The sequence below is a fragment of the Spermophilus citellus genome (genome assembly GCF_964194105.1).
Source record: "Spermophilus citellus genome assembly, chromosome: X".
Taxonomy (NCBI): Eukaryota; Metazoa; Chordata; class Mammalia; order Rodentia; family Sciuridae; genus Spermophilus; species Spermophilus citellus.
Window position 1 is genome coordinate 72,031,059 of NC_138190.1, and position 16,044 is coordinate 72,047,102.

Below are 16,044 nucleotides of genomic sequence, written 5' to 3' on the forward strand. Positions count from 1 at the left end.
CTACATATGAATTACAATTTGAAACTCTTATAGTTTTCCAGGAAAGGAATGGGAAGCCTTATTTATTTGGTTTTTGGGGGGTACTGGGGATTGAACTCAGGGCACTTGACCACTGAGCCACATCCCCAGCTCTATTTGGTATTTTATTTAGAGACAGAATCTCAATGAGTTGCTTAGTGCCTGGCTTTTGCTGAGGCTGGTTTGAACTCTTGATTCTCCTGCCTCAGCTTCCTGAGCCTCTGGGATTACAGGTGTGTGCCATTGCACCCAGCTAGGATGCTTTATTAAAATTAAACAGTCATCAATGAAATAGAGGAGGATCTTGGAAGGAGATTCTCTGGAAAGACTAAGGAGTGATACAGGAAGTACCCTTTTTGACCTTTTCTCCTGAAGAACTTCCTTCCTGAGCTCACTTCTGCCCACACCTAGCAGTGGGCTCTGTTCTATGTAACAAAGGAAGATGTGTAGAATTATTAATAAGACAATGGCATCAAGGTGACCTACCACCTCATGAGGACTTGGTAAGTAGTTGAATACTCATAACCTCCTCATAAGGTGGTATTATCTCCATTTTAAAGATGAAGAAATTGAAGTTCAGTGAGGGTAAGTAAGACACATGGCTAGAAAGGGGTAATGACTTTGAGCCTTTGAGCCCCTGGCCTGCAGGTACTGTGTGTGGGACTGAGGGCAATTTCAAACACATGATTTGAATTCAGTTGAGTGGAGTTTGCATAATTATCATCAAAATTCTCAAGATCAGTGGATTTTGAAGTATAGTGCCTGGATAGTTTAGATATAAAGTGTCCCCCAAGGGTCCATGTCCCCCAAGGGTTCATCGAGAACCAGAGGATTGGCCCTCAATGCAGCAATGTCCAGAGGTGGGGATTTTAGGAAAGGATTGGATCATGAAGACTTTGACCACATTGGTGGAACTGATGTGTTCCTAGCTAAATGAGCTCTTGGGGTAGGCCCAGTTAAAGGAAGTGCATCATTGGGAGCATATCTTTGAAGGATATGTCTCATCCCCAGTCCTTTCTCACCACCCTATCTCTTTCTCCCTCTTCTTCTCAGGAAGTGAGCACTCATCCTACATGATGTTCTGTCTTGCCTTAGGCATGTAGCTATGGAGCAAAATAAACCATGAACTGAAACCATTTGCCAAAATAAATCTTTTCTCCTTTAAGTTGTTTTTCTCAGGTAATTTTGTCACAGCAACACAAAGCTGATGCCAGAACCAATGGCATTAGCATCACCTATGAACCTGTCAGAAATGCAAATTCTCAGGCTCCATGCCAGGCTCATGAAATCAGAAATCTTGGATGTGGAACCCAGCAATCCATGTTGTAATAGGCTCTCGGGGTGATGTTGATGTTCATGAAAGTTTGAGACCCACTGGAGGAGTTATGGACACACACCTTAGCAGACTGTGTAGCTAGCCTGGCCACCTGGGTAACTAGCTATGTAACTACCTGAGATGATAACATAATGTCTCAGAGATAGTAAGAAGTGGTGCCAAGTTCGACTCCAGGAAGCCTATACAACCATGTACTGTATAATGCTTCTGTCATCAATGGACTGGATATAGGAAGGCGGTCCCATAAGATAGCCCCTAGTGATGTCATAGCTCTCTTAGTTGGTGTAAGTGCACTCTATGACATTTGTACAACAAAATCACCTAACAATACATTTCTCAGAATGTAACCTAATGGCTAAGTGATATGCATGGCTTATGGCTAGAACAGGGACCCCCAAGCCTCTTGTGGCCATTTCCACTTCAATCTTTGTATGGGTGGTGTGTAGGAGAGGGAGGAAGGAAGGAGTTTACCCAGGCTGATCTCTTCCTAGGGCTACTGTTAAGGATACCCAGCATTGGTGTTAAACAATTGCTCTCCCCAGAATGTTTGCCTGTTGACAGCAGCTTTCCCTGACAAGGGTGCTACCCACATGGCATCTGGGAATGCCAGCCAGGTCAAAAGATGGGGTGTGCAGTGTCTGCCCATGCTTTGGCTTTTTCAAGTTCTGTTCCCCCATTACCTCCTCAAGACAAGAACTGAGGCCCTCCTCATTGCTCCCACAGCTTCACCCAAGTCCTAAAATCAATGAGCTGGGGCTTGCGAGAAGGTGAGGTAAATGCTCACTCCTGACCTGTGAACTTGAGTGCAACCCATGCCCAGTTCCTAACCAGTTGTCTCAGCAAAGACAGCACAGAGCCAGAGTGTGTCTCTAGTAATGCTTTATTGTTCTGCCAAGGGATTCTTCTGTACCCTGCTCTCCACCTCTCCCCTCCCATAGGAACTGTCCTGCCCTGAGACCTTCCAGACCCTTGCTCCCACTTAGAGATTATAACCCATTTAGGAGAAACTATATATATGCATGTATATATGTGTGTGCATATATATGTATATATGTATCTATATGTACACATACAAATACACATATATATTCTGACTGTACAGTATTTATAGGTACAAATAAAATAAACTCAAAAATTACAATGGTGGCTGGGACCCATCCCACTCCAGTTTACTTAGCAAAAAGAAAAATAAAGCACCAGTGGGTCTTTGAATGGCAATTGGATCTCCATGTCAGCAAAGCTGGCCAGTGAGTATGACTGATCAGGTTTGGATAAAGCCCCAGCTGGTTAAAATGGGCCTTTCCATCTCACTGGCCCAAGAAAGGGCTATTACGTTAGCCCACTATCATAAGCAAAAGGGATGGGGACATAGATACTTGTCTTTCTGCCACTAAGTACTTTGACTTGGCCTGTGTGGTGGGAGTGAACTTGTTTACTCTGCAGACATGGCAGTGCACAGTCAAAGGGTACCCGGGACCCCAGGAAGTGGCAGATGAAATGTGGAGCCCAAGCCAAGGGAGATTGGTTCATTGGTCTCTTGAGACTTGAGAAAGGAAGGTTGTCCACCTTCATGTCTCAAGCTATCCCAAATCGTCATGTCACCTACTAGGGGCCTGTCAGTACCCACTCTAAATCAGCCTCATAAAAATTGGCATCGTATTTACATAAACCAAACAACTTATGGTGGTTGGGGCTGTCCCATGCTCTTCCCCTCTGCCTATGTGTTCTAGTTCCATTTCTGGAATGGCCAGTTTAGGGCCAATGTTGACCCCAAAGGCAGGACCAGAACCTCCTGTCCAACCTCAAAAGGATCCTAGCACCAAACAGGATGGCTTGGTCTCTCAGTCTGGCAGAGAGCTGGGACCATAAGTGCTCTTGACCTCTTTCTCCCTTCAGGTGGGGGACTGTTGTGGCTTACTGGGCAGGTGATGGACAGCAGCAGTCTTCCTGCTACTAATATGATTGTCTTTTCTTGGGAGAGCAGAATGCAGTGCTGGGCATGAAGATAGAGTGGAGGGGGACACCTAAACCCTCCCCACCCCACCCTGGCCTGTGCATGCAGAGGCACTTTAGGAAGTAAGGCAGCAGAGCCACCTGGGCCTAACTCTGCTGCTGGCTGCAGCCTCTGGGGGGGGGGGGGCGTCTGTTCTTATTCCCTTTCACTTCCTTGGTGACAGGGGGCCTGTGCCATGCCGGCCCAAGCCTCACAACTTTGTCTCAGGGCCAGCTGCCTGCAGCGTGGGGAAGGAATCCCGGATCTTTGCCACTTCCATAGCACAGAGGTGCCCAAAGACTTTGTTGTACCAGTCAGGAGAACGGCCCCTAGAAAGGCAGAAGAAACCAGGCATAAGCTTTCACCAAGGGGAAGGAATAAAGGACCTGACCCCCACCCAGATCATCCCCACCTGGGGACCTGATGTCCATCCTGGAATCAATGGCATGAGACATAAAGTAAGCTCAGAGGCAAGGGAGGAGGTCAGGGCCACAGGGCTGAGGCAGGCCATCTCAGGCCTGGTACCTGAGGTCAGCACGGCAGATGTGAGTGAGGCGCGAGCGTCCCAGGCCACAAGGTTCCATGAGGTACTGGGAGGTGAGCATGAGAGCCCGCACCCCTGACTCGGGCACAGGTTGTTCAGGATCCAAGGACTGGGAGACAAGCAGGCAGCCCCCACGAGGCAGGTCAGAGCGCCACATTCTGTGGGGACAGAACGCCCATTCAGATTCCTGGTGCTGGCTCCCACCCCACCTCTTGGGTCCCCCAAGCACAGCAGGGTGGCAGCTAGAGCCCCTTACCGGAGCACCACGAAGTCACGGCAAGGATGGGGTGCCATGCTGTCGGTGACGTAGTGGTACAGCTCCACCCCTGGCATCAGGGCTTCCAGCACCTGGGCTCGAAGCAGGTCCTCATCCCAAAGGGCCCGCTCCCGTAGGACACGATGTAGCACCACGGCTGGAGGGGCTGCCACCTCTGTGGACGCCTTCCACATACGCAACGGGTGCCCATCTGGTGCCTGCAAACCATGGTGGCAGGGATAGGGCCAGCTGTCAGGGACAGAGAACTCCTTCTCCATCCTGCAAGCCAGGCCTCCAGCCGCAGGGCCCAGGGTTTCCCTTGCTCCAGCCCCTGACAAAGGAAGACTGCGTTCACCCCGGCTAACCCTAGCTGGGCCCAGGCAGGCTGGCCCATGCTCTGTCTTCCCCGTCTTTTCTGGATTCCTACTTCTCAGCCTTCTCAAGAACACAAAGAGATGACATTTCACACATTCCCAGAGGTTTATTGGGCCTTACTATGACTGGGAATAGTGCTTGGAATTTCTAAAAGTGAGCAAGGAGAGAAGGTAGTGATCATCCTCAAAGGACTCTTCATCTGGCATGGGAAGTAAAATATGTGCACGATGGCAAAAGCAGTCATTAACACAGCCTTTTGTATGTGCCAGGAACTGTGCAAGGTCCTTCCATCCTCAATTCCATAAGGAAGGCTTCATCATGACGATTTTATATATGGGAAACTTCAAGCTTGCCATCTTACACAGAAACAGCAGCCAAGAAAGAGTGCAGCCCAATGCTGGGAGGGGCATGGAGAAAAATTAGCTCCACTCTGGGGCATGACAGAAGGCTCTGGATGAAGGAGGAGACTTAGAGAATGTCACATGTCCCAGCACAGGTTGTTCAAGATCCAGGGACTGGGAGACAAGTAGGCAACCCCCTAAGAATGTCACTTAGATAGCATTAGCAATGGCATGCTTGGGAGCAGGCTAGTCAAGTCAGAAAGCTGCCCTAAGCAGACACACAAAGGTAGAAGTGCAAGTTCAGCTTGGTTGTGGACAGGGAGTATTTGTGCCTAGAATGGGGCTTCTGGTAAAGAATTCTGGAAGGTGGTCCCTGAGAGAGACCCCTGGGTTTTACTTGGTTTTTGATTCCTTAAGGTACTTGCTTGGCTGGCTGACATCCTCTAAGTATCAAGACCAAGCCCAGTGAGGCTGGCATAGCAGCTCCCCATGATTCCTTCCTTTAGGTTCCTCAGCCCTCTTGCCTACACAATGCCAGCTTCCAGCCCCATGGCAACTATGGGGAGCATGGTGCCTACCTTCCTGCAAGCCAGTTCTGTGCGCTGGGGTCCTGGCACGCTCACCCAGCCCTTGAAGCGCTCAGCAGCATCCCGCAGCAGCTCCTGCACACTCTCCTCCATGTAGAGGCTCAGGCTCACTCCTGCGGCCTGAGCTCGCCGGAGCTCAGCCAGGGCTGGGCCGGGAGGGCTGAGCTCAGCTGCACTGTAGGAGCCACACAGTTGCACCACCATGTCCTGGGGCACCTGAGAGGGCACAAACACACAGGGATGGGGCCATGGGGAGCAGGAGACCCCATGAGGTCTGTCAGGTTTGTGTTCAGGGCAGTGATGAGGCAGTGAGGTTGAGGAGAATCCTTGTGGGGGAGCTACTGGAAATATCTGTGACAGGTTGTGCACTATCCCTGACTTGGGGTGCAAAGGTCAGGCCTGACTGGTTCTCAAAAGTCTGGTAAGCAGACACCATGACCTGCGCTTACTCACTTGGAAAAGTTTCTTGCAGTCACTGATCATGTGTGATAGGCCCTGGGTGGCAGCCATATTTTCACTCAGGTCCCTAGGACCTGGACGACCAACCAGGCTGCGTTTGCTCTTGATCCTGGAGGGAGGGGGAGAGAGGAGAGGATGGCACCAAGGAACAAGACAAGATGGCTGACAAACTGGCTTCCAGCTCCCAGGAAAGGCCATGTTTTTTTGGAAAGGCCCTGTTCCACAGTGGCTAACCAGTCCTGGGCCCTGAGAAGTCACACTGTCCCCTTGTGGTAAGGCCAGAAAACAGCAATGTGAGCTGTCAAAGGCCAAGAGTCCAGTGGGACCAAACCCTCCCAGCCTGGCGCTGCCATGCCCTTGCCCTGTTTCACCTGGGTGAGGGGCTATCCTTTTTGGAGACGTTGAGGTGGAAGATGGAGGGTGCCAGGCACACTGCCAGGTTGCCAGCTGTCATCTGATTTTCCTCGGCCGAGGCAATGTCACTTAGGAAGTAAAGCAGTGTCTGTAGCACTTCTCGGTTCTCATCGGGGAGCAGCAAGGTGGCAGCTTGTGCTGCTGCCAACCACTGATCCTTGGGGAGGACTGTAAGGAAGGAAGAACAGAAGGGCCTTCCTTACCTCCCCAGAGGCACTTGCAGCAAGTCTTCTGCTTCTAAGAATACATAAAAGTTCCCAGGGGAGCCACTGAGATGGAAGGAAAGTCAGGCTTTAGGATGTCTCTGGGGGCTATATCTAGTTCTGCTCCCAATGTGCAGTGTGACCTTAGGTAAGTCTGTTCCTGTCTTCGTGGACTCAGTCTACCCTTTCATATAATGGGTTTGGGGGGACAGAATGTGGTGTCTCTCCAAGTGCTTTTCCATCTCCAGAGAGTAAATAAGCTCCTGGATCTGGCCACCAGATTTCTCTGCCCCAAGTCAGGAACAGTTAGAATGGGGCAATTATTTGGGTTGAGGTAGAAGTGACTCACGCTGATAGATCTGCAGGAAAGTGGTGGTGAGCTTGCTGGTGAAGATGGGCTCAGGCAGGTCCCGGAAATATTGCTTCAGGAGGTCAGCTACATCATAAGCAGACTGGCCCTCATAGCAGACATTGTCGGGGGAGCTCTCGTTCATTTGGCGCAGGTTCTGGATCCTGGACTTGACCCCAGACTTGCGGAAGATGCCCACCTGGCCCATGCAGAAGAAGGAGGGAAACTGTGAGCCAGTCCTGGTCTGGGTGTCAGGAGCACAGATTACCCTAGAGAATTTGAAGCCTAGGAGGCTTCCATCTGGGCAGGGGAGGAGATAAATGGCAAGACCAGACAGAAGGCTTTTTACAGCCTGGGGACTGAATAGAAAGATGGGCTTCAGGGATAAGAGTAGGGAAAAGGAACCTCAAGCTAAGGCAGTTCCTAGCAAATGGGGACTAGTGAACCTGGGGCAGAAAGAGGCTGCCACAGAGCTGGGCACAGGGCTTCAAACTAAGGAGGGGAAGGGAGCTTTGGCTCCATTCTTGCTGAAGAGAGGACAGGTCTCTGGTAGGCCAGTCCAGCCCAGGGGGAAGGTCAGAGTAGTTCCCTCCCCGTCTCCTGAGCCTTGGGGGCCTCTACCAGCTCCACTCCCACTACCAACTCTCTGCAGGTTCCCCAGAAGGCTCACCTGGTCCAGGCACTGGCTGCGCAAGTAGCGCATAGCTTGCTGAATACTTTGTGGCAGGGGCTGGCCTGTGCGCTGCACGTGAATAAAGGGTGGTACCCCAAATACATGCTGTCCCTTATAGTCTGGCGTCTTATTCCTTTTCATGAACTTGGGCATTGACCTGTTTAGAGGAGTGACAAGTGATCATGGAGGAGGAGCAAAGTTTAGAGACTGTCCAGTCTCAGAAGCTTCAGTGGTGCCTGAGGAAGGTAAGAAGTATACCATATCCCCAGGGGCAATGCTCACTGAGCACCTGTTTTTGGCCCAGCCTGAGGGAGTCACACAGGGACACTGGGGGCCCTCAGTCCAGTGAAGGTGATAACTGTGTGAATAGGCAGTGACAATTCATGTGTCCAGTAGTAGGCCAAGTAGTAGGGCAAGAACTTAGGGAAAGACTCACAAGGGAGGGAAACTGTACCTAGCAGGTCAGGGAAGGCTTTAGAAAGGAGTTGGTAATACAGCAGGCTCTGGAAGGACAGAAAGGCATTGTCCCAGAGAAATGATGAAAAGATATTCCAGGTGGAGAGAACAGCATCAACAAAAGCAAAGGTTGGGTGGGGGGTGCATTGCACATTTAGAGAAGGACAATTAATTGGGTTGTGGTGGTGCATGCCTTTAATCCCCAAGACTCAGGAGGTTGATGCAGGAGGCTTGCAAGTTCAAAGCCAGCCTCAGCAACTTAGCAAGGCCGTAAACAAGTTAGTGAGACCTGTTACTAAATAAAATTTTTAAAAAAAGGGCTGGGGATGTGGTTCAGTGGTTAACCACCCTTGGGTTCCATCCCTGGTGCCGAGAGAGAGAGAGAGAGAGAGAGAGAGAGAGAGAGAGAGAGAGAAGGGCAACTAGTCCCATTGGCCTTTACAATGGCATTCCTTGACACTGGCAGGGTACCGAGCCAAACACATGGGGCAGGACCAGAACATGGAAGGATCACCATGGAAAGGAACTGGACAACACAGAGCCACAGGGGGTGTTTAATTCTCCAGAACATGACAACCAAATAGGAATGGAGAAATTGGAATGGAAAAAGGACAGCTATAGAATCCAGGGTCCCCCATCCCACATCCATCTTCACATGGCCCCTCCAGCCTCCTAGCACAGCACACCACTCCCCAGGCCTGTGGGCTTTGCCTGCCTGTACCCACCTCTGGGTTGCCTCCCCAGGGGGCTAGACATGAGCCAGCAGCTCCCCTCCCCATGGCTTGGGAGCCACTCACCAGACCCAGCCTTGTTTGTGGGGCACAGTGTACTTCTCCATGAAGGCGGTAAGCCGCAACAGTGAGCCCTTGTGCAGGAGGTTGATCTGGCCGGCAAACTGCCTATTGATCTCCAATGACTCAGAGTTGAGGCTGGGCCGGTGGGAATTCTGGAAGCTGTGCCAACGGAGCTTCCTGGTGGGGGTAAAAGGGGCAGAGAAGGTGAAAGGGGCAGAGAAGGTTGGAGAAGCAGTTGGCTAATCCTTAGAAAAGACTGTGTTCTTCTGGTCCTTTTTTTTTCTCCACAGAGAAAAGATAAGACAGAGATGAGACCATATTCAGCACTATTGCTGGACCCCAGGGTGAATAAAGCTCACTTTGGCTCCCAGGTCTGCCCAGGGGCCAAGGAGCTCTCACGGAGGGTAGCACTGTGCTCAGGCCCATGCAGTGCCAAAAAGCAGTGCCAGCCTCTACCCATTGCACTCCTCTCAAGGAGCTTCTCCAAGAAACCCTCAGTAGCAGAGCTGAGGATCACAGAACATCTCCTCTAACACCCTCACTGCACAGATAAAGAAACGGATACCCAAAGAGAAGCTACCATTTATTTCCTCAAGGTCACAACAGGGGCAGACCTTGAATCTAACAGTCCGAACTCCTAAGTCTTGTACTCTTTCTATTTTTCTATTTTCCAGGACTAGCTCTCTGGAGGTGATCTCCCAACCTGCAAGAACTTGCTCCTGGGTCTCATGACTAATAAATTAGAGACTGGGTAGAGGGAGAGAGAGAGAGAGAAGAGTCAGGGATCCCCACCCACAACCCTACCCCAAATTCCTACCTGCAGGGTCTGGTAAGTGAGGCCCCAACGCCTGAATCACGCCGTTCACGGGGCACTGGTGCCTGGAGTCCCACCAGAGACCCTGCAGCCTCTGTCTCATTCGTGGAGTTCCCACTACTATCAAGTTCACTGGAAGAGGCCCCAGTGTCAGAAATGGAGTGTCCTTCTACAGACAGACTGGAAGCAGAGGTGGGTTCCCCACCTGAGTTCACCTCTTGCTCATTGTCCTGGACCCAGGCTGGGGCCTCAGCTTCTACCTGTGCCAATGATTCGACCTCATCTGGGGCCTGAGCTGGGCCTACTGGCTGGACTTTGGCCTGGATCCAGGAGAGGGACTCTCCAAGGGCTGGAGTTTCTGCCTGGGCCATAGTCTCAGCCTGTCCTTTGACTTCAGCTGTGGCTATTTCTACTGATGAAGTAGCCTCCTCCTCTTCTTCCTCTTCTTCTTCCTCTTCCTTATCTCCAGGCTCCAGTTCTGGGTACATGGCCTGGGACCAGAGCTCAACCCGTTGCTGCAGCCCCCACACATGCTGGAGGATGTCATCCAGGTGGGCATAGCTGCCCCCACCTTCCTCCTCATCTTCAGGCTCGGCCCTAGCCAGTATAGGCTCAGCTGGGTACAGCTCAGGCATGTTGTCATAGGTGCTGGCATGGCTGCCTGTTGAGCCACAGGAACCCCGGCGGCCTTCATAGCCCCAGCGCCTAGCTGGCTGCCAGTCTGCCAGGCGGTGTCCATCCTCTGGACACAGGCTCTCAATGGACAGAGAGCGAGGGAATGTGCCTGGTTTATGGTCCCCAGGCACATGCACCAGGTAGTTACCCCGGTGTACCTGCTGAGGATGCCGGTGAGTGGCCACAGGCCAAACCTCTCGAGTCCCACCATTACTGCCACTAGCTGAGGTGGATGCCCAGTTCTTGGCCCTATAAAATCCAGCTGAGAGGAAGCCACGGCAACTGCGGAAAGATGAGGCTTTGGGGGCCCTCTCTGAAGTGGCGGGGCTACGCTCAGGCCCTGTTTGCCGGCTGTCACCCTTTTCCTTCCGCCTCAGAGACTCAAGGTGCTTAAGAAAGCTTCGGGAACGTTGTTTCTTACTTTTCTCCTGGGGAACCTTCTGGCCCTGGGTGGGGCTGAGGAGGGTCAGGTCATTAGTGCTAGGGACATGGTCTACCAAAGGCAGGTGCACTGGCTCGGGTGGCAGGCTCACAGTGATGGCTGGCAGGGAGGTGGCGCTAAGTTCAGTGAGGACACTCTCACAGCTTGAGGTCACTGGAAGGCTAGGGCTCGGTGGAGCCAGTAGGTCAGAGGAACCCACGCGTGACCACCGCTTGCTTTCTGGCTGAAAGGCCCAGTGAGTGCTGATGGTGCACTGCTCTTCCTCTTCTGAGTCTTCATTCTGGGGAGGGTACCACAGGGAGGGGTCAGCAAGGTCTAGCCAGCCCACGAGCCCCAGCCTGTGCTCTGCTCTCTGTCTCCAAAGTTTCAGGGGGCTGTGAGGTGAAGGACCTTGCTTTATGGTTGAGGACATGGCCTAGGAGTGGGCAGCTGGATCTGGGAGTGCTGGAGGAAGCCAGGGTCAAATAAGGAGCACAGATGTATTATAACAGCCATTGAGTTCACCTATCCTCCGCATTATACAGACAGGGAAAGTGACACCTCCAAATTAGAAGTCACATGACCAAGGTCATACAGTGACATGCAGTAAGTCAGTGACAACCTCCTAAGTGTTCAGGCTGTAGTCTTATATGAGAATCATAAGAGGCTGGAACCAGGGAGGAAGTTTAGATTTTCTAATTCATTTTGTCCTTGGCAAGGAGAGGAAACTGAGGCCCAGACTGAGGAAGAGGCTTGGCCAAGGTCACTTGAAAGTCAGTGGCAGAGCTGCAACTAGGCTCCTTGGGCCTCCTGCTTCATAAGTAGGGATCTAGCAACTCAGTTGCCCCATCTTGCTGCAGGTCTTTTGGGGGAAAGTTCTGGAAGAAACCAACTAAATTGTTCCCCAGAAAATGACTGGGTTACAAGGCCCACATTCCAGAGCTATGTCCAATCCAGTGTATAGAACAAATTCTTCTTAGTTTCTGCAATACCACAACAGCAGTGATGGAAAGACCTTGGAAGGCTACTAATCCAGCCCCTGAATTGATTGAAAATGAGGCTTCAGACAGCAGGTGAGACCGTCCAGTGAATTTTAGCCATCACAAACCAAGCAGTGAAGGCAGGTGGATTTCCTTGAGGAGGGGCCATCACTAGGTCAAGATACTGACAAATCCATAAGGGAGACACAGACTGAGCTGGGGCAGTAAAAGGCCATGGGCCAGGATACTTGCTCACATCCTCTCACCTGTAGATGAGGCTCATCAAAATCCAGTGGCCTCATAGGGTCTGCTACACAGGGGGCTTCCTCCATTCCTACCCTGAATTGGGGCAAGGCACTGCTCTAGACACCCCAGACTTTTGTGATCCTGAAGCTAGTTTCACAAGTAGTTTATATATGTCATGGTTCCCTCCAAGGTGCCACAAGACCACAGGTCCCACCCCTTGCCAGGATTCACCTGCTTGCATTGAAAATGAACCTCCAGTTTCATCGAGGCACAATTATTCAAGGTCATCAGCCTCCTGCAATGAAATGAAAGTGTTTACCCAAGGTCCAAATTCCAAAAGCCTGGCATGGCCTACCAAGACACTGTCAAGTTATTGTCTACCACTTCACATGGTCAAGCCATCAAGACTTCTCCCTCAGGCCCCAGTGTCCATAAAGGCCTTAGCATCTGGCACAATGCTCAGACGAGCATGGCCTTTGTCCTCCAAGAGCTTATAGATAAATAAATAAACCACTACACAAATGGGACAGGTTCAAGAACAGAGGAGACAGAAGGCACAGCAGACAGAGGGTGGGACAAGGAACTCCCATGAAGAGTGGGGGGTGCAGTCAGAAAAGGCTTCCTGGAGAATAGAAATGAGATTATAAAGGTGAGGAAAACAGAAACTCCTATCCCAGGCTCTTCCCAGGAGTCTATGACAAGATACAGAGGGTGCATTCCAGTAGGAGATATTTAGGAAAAGCTAAGATCAAGGCTGTGAAGACAGGTCAAAAGCCAGATGGCAAAGGACCTCGAGTGTCATGGCTGAAAAAAAAAGCTTTGAAATTTTGTATGTATGTAATAACAAATTTTAAACAGAGGAGCACCCACTTGGAGATTTAAAAAGGTGATTTTGGTGACTGTTGAGAGGCTGGACCCAGAGAGGGTGGGAGTAGAATACAGAGACCAGTAGAAGGTTACTTTCAGACATCCAAGGAGAAATCATGGTTTGGCTTCAGAGAAGGGCTGGGCTGCTATAAGTAGAGAGACTGAATCTGAGGAAGGAGAGATCTGAGTTTTCTAGCTAGAGTGACTGAGTATGTGAGAGTGTCACAGACACAGAAATCAGAAGAGCAATATGACAGCAGAAGTTGAACCTTGTTAATAACCTGGGCTCCTCTGTTAGACAGCACAAGGGATTTATTTTTCCATGAGGAAACCCCAAGCTGGGCCCTTGGTTTCCTAGCCCTGACCCTTAGTCCCCCTACCTGCACAGGGCCCCCAGAGAGTCCTCGTCCAGAAAACCGTGGTCCTTCTTCACAGAGCCAATATCCAGGGGAAACGAGCCTTCTGTATGGCAGAGAGAAGCAAAGATAAGTCAAGTAGTAAATCAGAAACCCAGCCTCTGCAGCCCTTGAGCTGGAAGTGTACAGGGGGAGGGGAGGGAACAGAGGAAGCTGGAAGAGAAGTCAAAGCAGAAGGAAAAGAGTCAGGAGTAAAGAAGGGGGACACATGGAACTCTGAGTTGACAGTTGTGACAGTTGGGAGAAAAGCCAGGAGGGTTGAGCTGGATTGAAGGACCCCATCAGTCAGTCAGGCAGGTTCATAGGGCACCACAGGCCTAAGAACCTGGGTAGCTGCCAAGAGCCACCTTGAATTCTTCTAGTCTCGTTTGAATCCTGGGCTGCTCAGACAGGGAACCTCTTCCCTGGCCCAAGGTGAACTGGAATGGGGGGGGGAGTAGAGAGGGAGTAAGGACAAAAGGGCCAGTATGTACTCAAGCAATACCTCATGTCCCCTTAGTGTCAGAACATTGGGAACCCACTCACTGGGACTTATGAAAGGGAGAGGAACGAGGATTAAGTTAGGAGAAGGGGAAAGAGAATCTAAGAAGTCCCACAGTCCTCTACCTTACTGGTAAAATAAGCCTATTTATTTACTATTCATTCATCCATTTACTCATTCGAGTAATACTAAAATGGCTTCATGCCAGGCATTATGCAAGGTATTGGGCACACAATAGTGAACAGGACAGAAATGGTCCCTGCCTCCAGGAAGTAGTACTCTCATGAGAAACAGACAATAAACTATATACAACACCAAGAGAACAGAGTTACAAATGCCACAAAAGACATTAACCAGGATGATGGGGTAGAGAGAGGCTGGTGGGGGCTACTTGGAGAGAGGTGGTCAGCAAAGGCCTTTCTGAGGCACTGACTTCTGCACTGAGCCCTGAAGAATGAGAAGAAGCAGGCTGTGCAAAGAAACTAGAAAAGAGTTTCAGGCAAAATAAGTGAGCTATACCCAGCAGCTCAGGTGGCCGAGGCAGGAGGATCACAAGTTCAAAGCCAGCCCCTGCAACTTAGCAAGGGCCTATGCAACTCAACAAGACCCTGTCTCTAAATAAAATAGAAAAATGGGCTGGGGATGGGGCTCCATGGTTGAGTGCTCCTGAGTTCAATCCCCAGTACTAAAAAAAAAAGTTTGAGTTATAGCCATCAGAAATTTGGTTTTAGACCTTTTAAATCTCCTAGATACCTATTAGACATCTGAATAGAGATATTGATTTGGTAGCTAAATAGATAAATCTGGAGCTTGGGAATGAGGTCCAGACAGAGACATTGGGACTACAGATACACTTGGACAAGGACCTCATAGAAAAGAAATGGTGAGAGTGTAGAGGGTTCAGGCTGAGCCCTAGGACACCTTAACATTTAGAAGTCAGAGGAAGCAGAATCAGCTAAGGAGACTGAGAGCAGCAGCCAGAGAGCCAGTCAGGAGAGGAGGTCATTCTGCAAGTCAAAGGAAGGAGTGGCCACCTGCACTGAATGCTGTTGAGAGCTGGAATAAGAGGACTGGGATATGACCACTAAATTTGACCCCATGAAGGTCAGTAGTGAGTTTGACAAAGTGAGGTGGGGGTGAAGCCAGGGTGCCATGGGGGTATGGAAAGAAGAATATGAATATGAAGAACTCTAAGAAATGGAGAATGATGAAACAAAACAGAAGTGAGGCCATCACTGTGGACAAAGTAAGGTCCAGGATGAGCCATTAGGTTGCAGACTCCATTATGTCTATGTGAATGGCATCCTCAGGAGTGGTACAGAACAGTGTCCCTGGCAAAATAAGTCCCTTCTATTGTCTTGAGCAACCAATAAAAAAATCCCTTCAAGTGTGGTCAACACCAGAGCTTGTGGAGGCTGATAAGAGTGATCTAACAGACGATGATGCAGGAGAGCAGAGCTCTACCTTCAGGGGTCAATTCCCTGAACAAATTTGAGCAGGCCCAGAATACACAGCTTCTTGTGTTGTTGGAGAGAGAGTCTGATTTGCCCATTTCATAGATGAAAAGTTGAGGATAATGAATGTTTAGGTATGGGGGGAGGGGAACAATTGAGTGGCCTTACCTTCAAAAAGCTGAGCATACTGAGGGAATCCTGTTGCTCGGAGCCATTCACATGCTTGTTTGGCCTCAGTTTCTACAACAACAGGGAGAAAGAAAGAGGCAGAGAAATGGGGTTAGCACCCAGCCATCTGGATGTGTGCTGCCTTACCTCTAGCGCGTAGGCGTGTCTAGTTCTGGCGATCCAGAAATGGCAGGGGAAGTTCAGGAGGGGTTGGCCCATTGGCTCCAGGTCATAACCAGGGAGGGCACCCTTGGTTCCTGTCCTGGCCACAGCTTTCTTGAGCCTCTTTCCTTGCCTGTCCAAAACCCCTCCCACTCTCCCAGCCCCTGCCCAGGAAGGGAACCCAGTTGCCAGCAGCAACTCCTGGGATCATCTGGGATCAAGAAATGCTGTTGGGATAAGAAACCACAGCTGTGCCCACCCCCAGCCTTCCTTAGGGAGCCACCCACTTCCAAAGCCCCGGGTAGAACATCTTAGCCCAGCTAGGAGATGTGGAATGTTCAATGATACTTATTATTTCCTTTCTCATCATCACAGCCAACGTCCTCCAGCATAACCTCCAGCATTCTCCTTCCATAACCAAATCTCTTTGAACATCCACAGATACCTGCAAACATTTTTCTATGTCCGGATGTACAAATAAGATCAGAAAGGAAGGGACTCCTCTATAGTCTCTCAGAAATACTGGGATGGTATTCCACTCTAGTTTGGGCTTCCTGCCTTT

General features: G+C 50.4%; 1 protein-coding gene across 4 annotated transcripts in view; it reads right to left on the reverse strand.

Annotated features, from left to right (window-relative positions):
* Positions 1-3,500: 3,500 nt before the first annotated feature.
* STARD8 (StAR related lipid transfer domain containing 8) overlaps positions 3,501-16,044 on the reverse strand; it is a 76,090-nt gene continuing 63,546 nt past the window's right edge. For 3 of the 4 annotated variants that reach the window (XM_081276778.1, XM_081276777.1, XM_081276780.1), the window contains 13 exons: positions 15,321-15,392; positions 13,182-13,263; positions 12,166-12,229; positions 9,616-11,009; positions 8,802-8,975; positions 7,546-7,705; positions 6,876-7,074; positions 6,281-6,491; positions 5,904-6,018; positions 5,442-5,666; positions 4,148-4,365; positions 3,873-4,049; positions 3,501-3,676 (listed from right to left, as the gene is read on the reverse strand). In XM_081276778.1, the coding sequence (XP_081132904.1) occupies positions 3,559-3,676; positions 3,873-4,049; positions 4,148-4,365; positions 5,442-5,666; positions 5,904-6,018; positions 6,281-6,491; positions 6,876-7,074; positions 7,546-7,705; positions 8,802-8,975; positions 9,616-11,009; positions 12,166-12,229; positions 13,182-13,263; positions 15,321-15,392 (3,209 nt within the window). In that variant the 3' untranslated portion in view covers positions 3,501-3,558. Of the gene's footprint in view, positions 3,677-3,872; positions 4,050-4,147; positions 4,366-5,441; positions 5,667-5,903; positions 6,019-6,280; positions 6,492-6,875; positions 7,075-7,545; positions 7,706-8,801; positions 8,976-9,615; positions 11,010-12,165; positions 12,230-13,181; positions 13,264-15,320; positions 15,399-16,044 lie in introns of those variants that run through there. The other variant, XM_081276779.1, reaches the window with a different exon arrangement.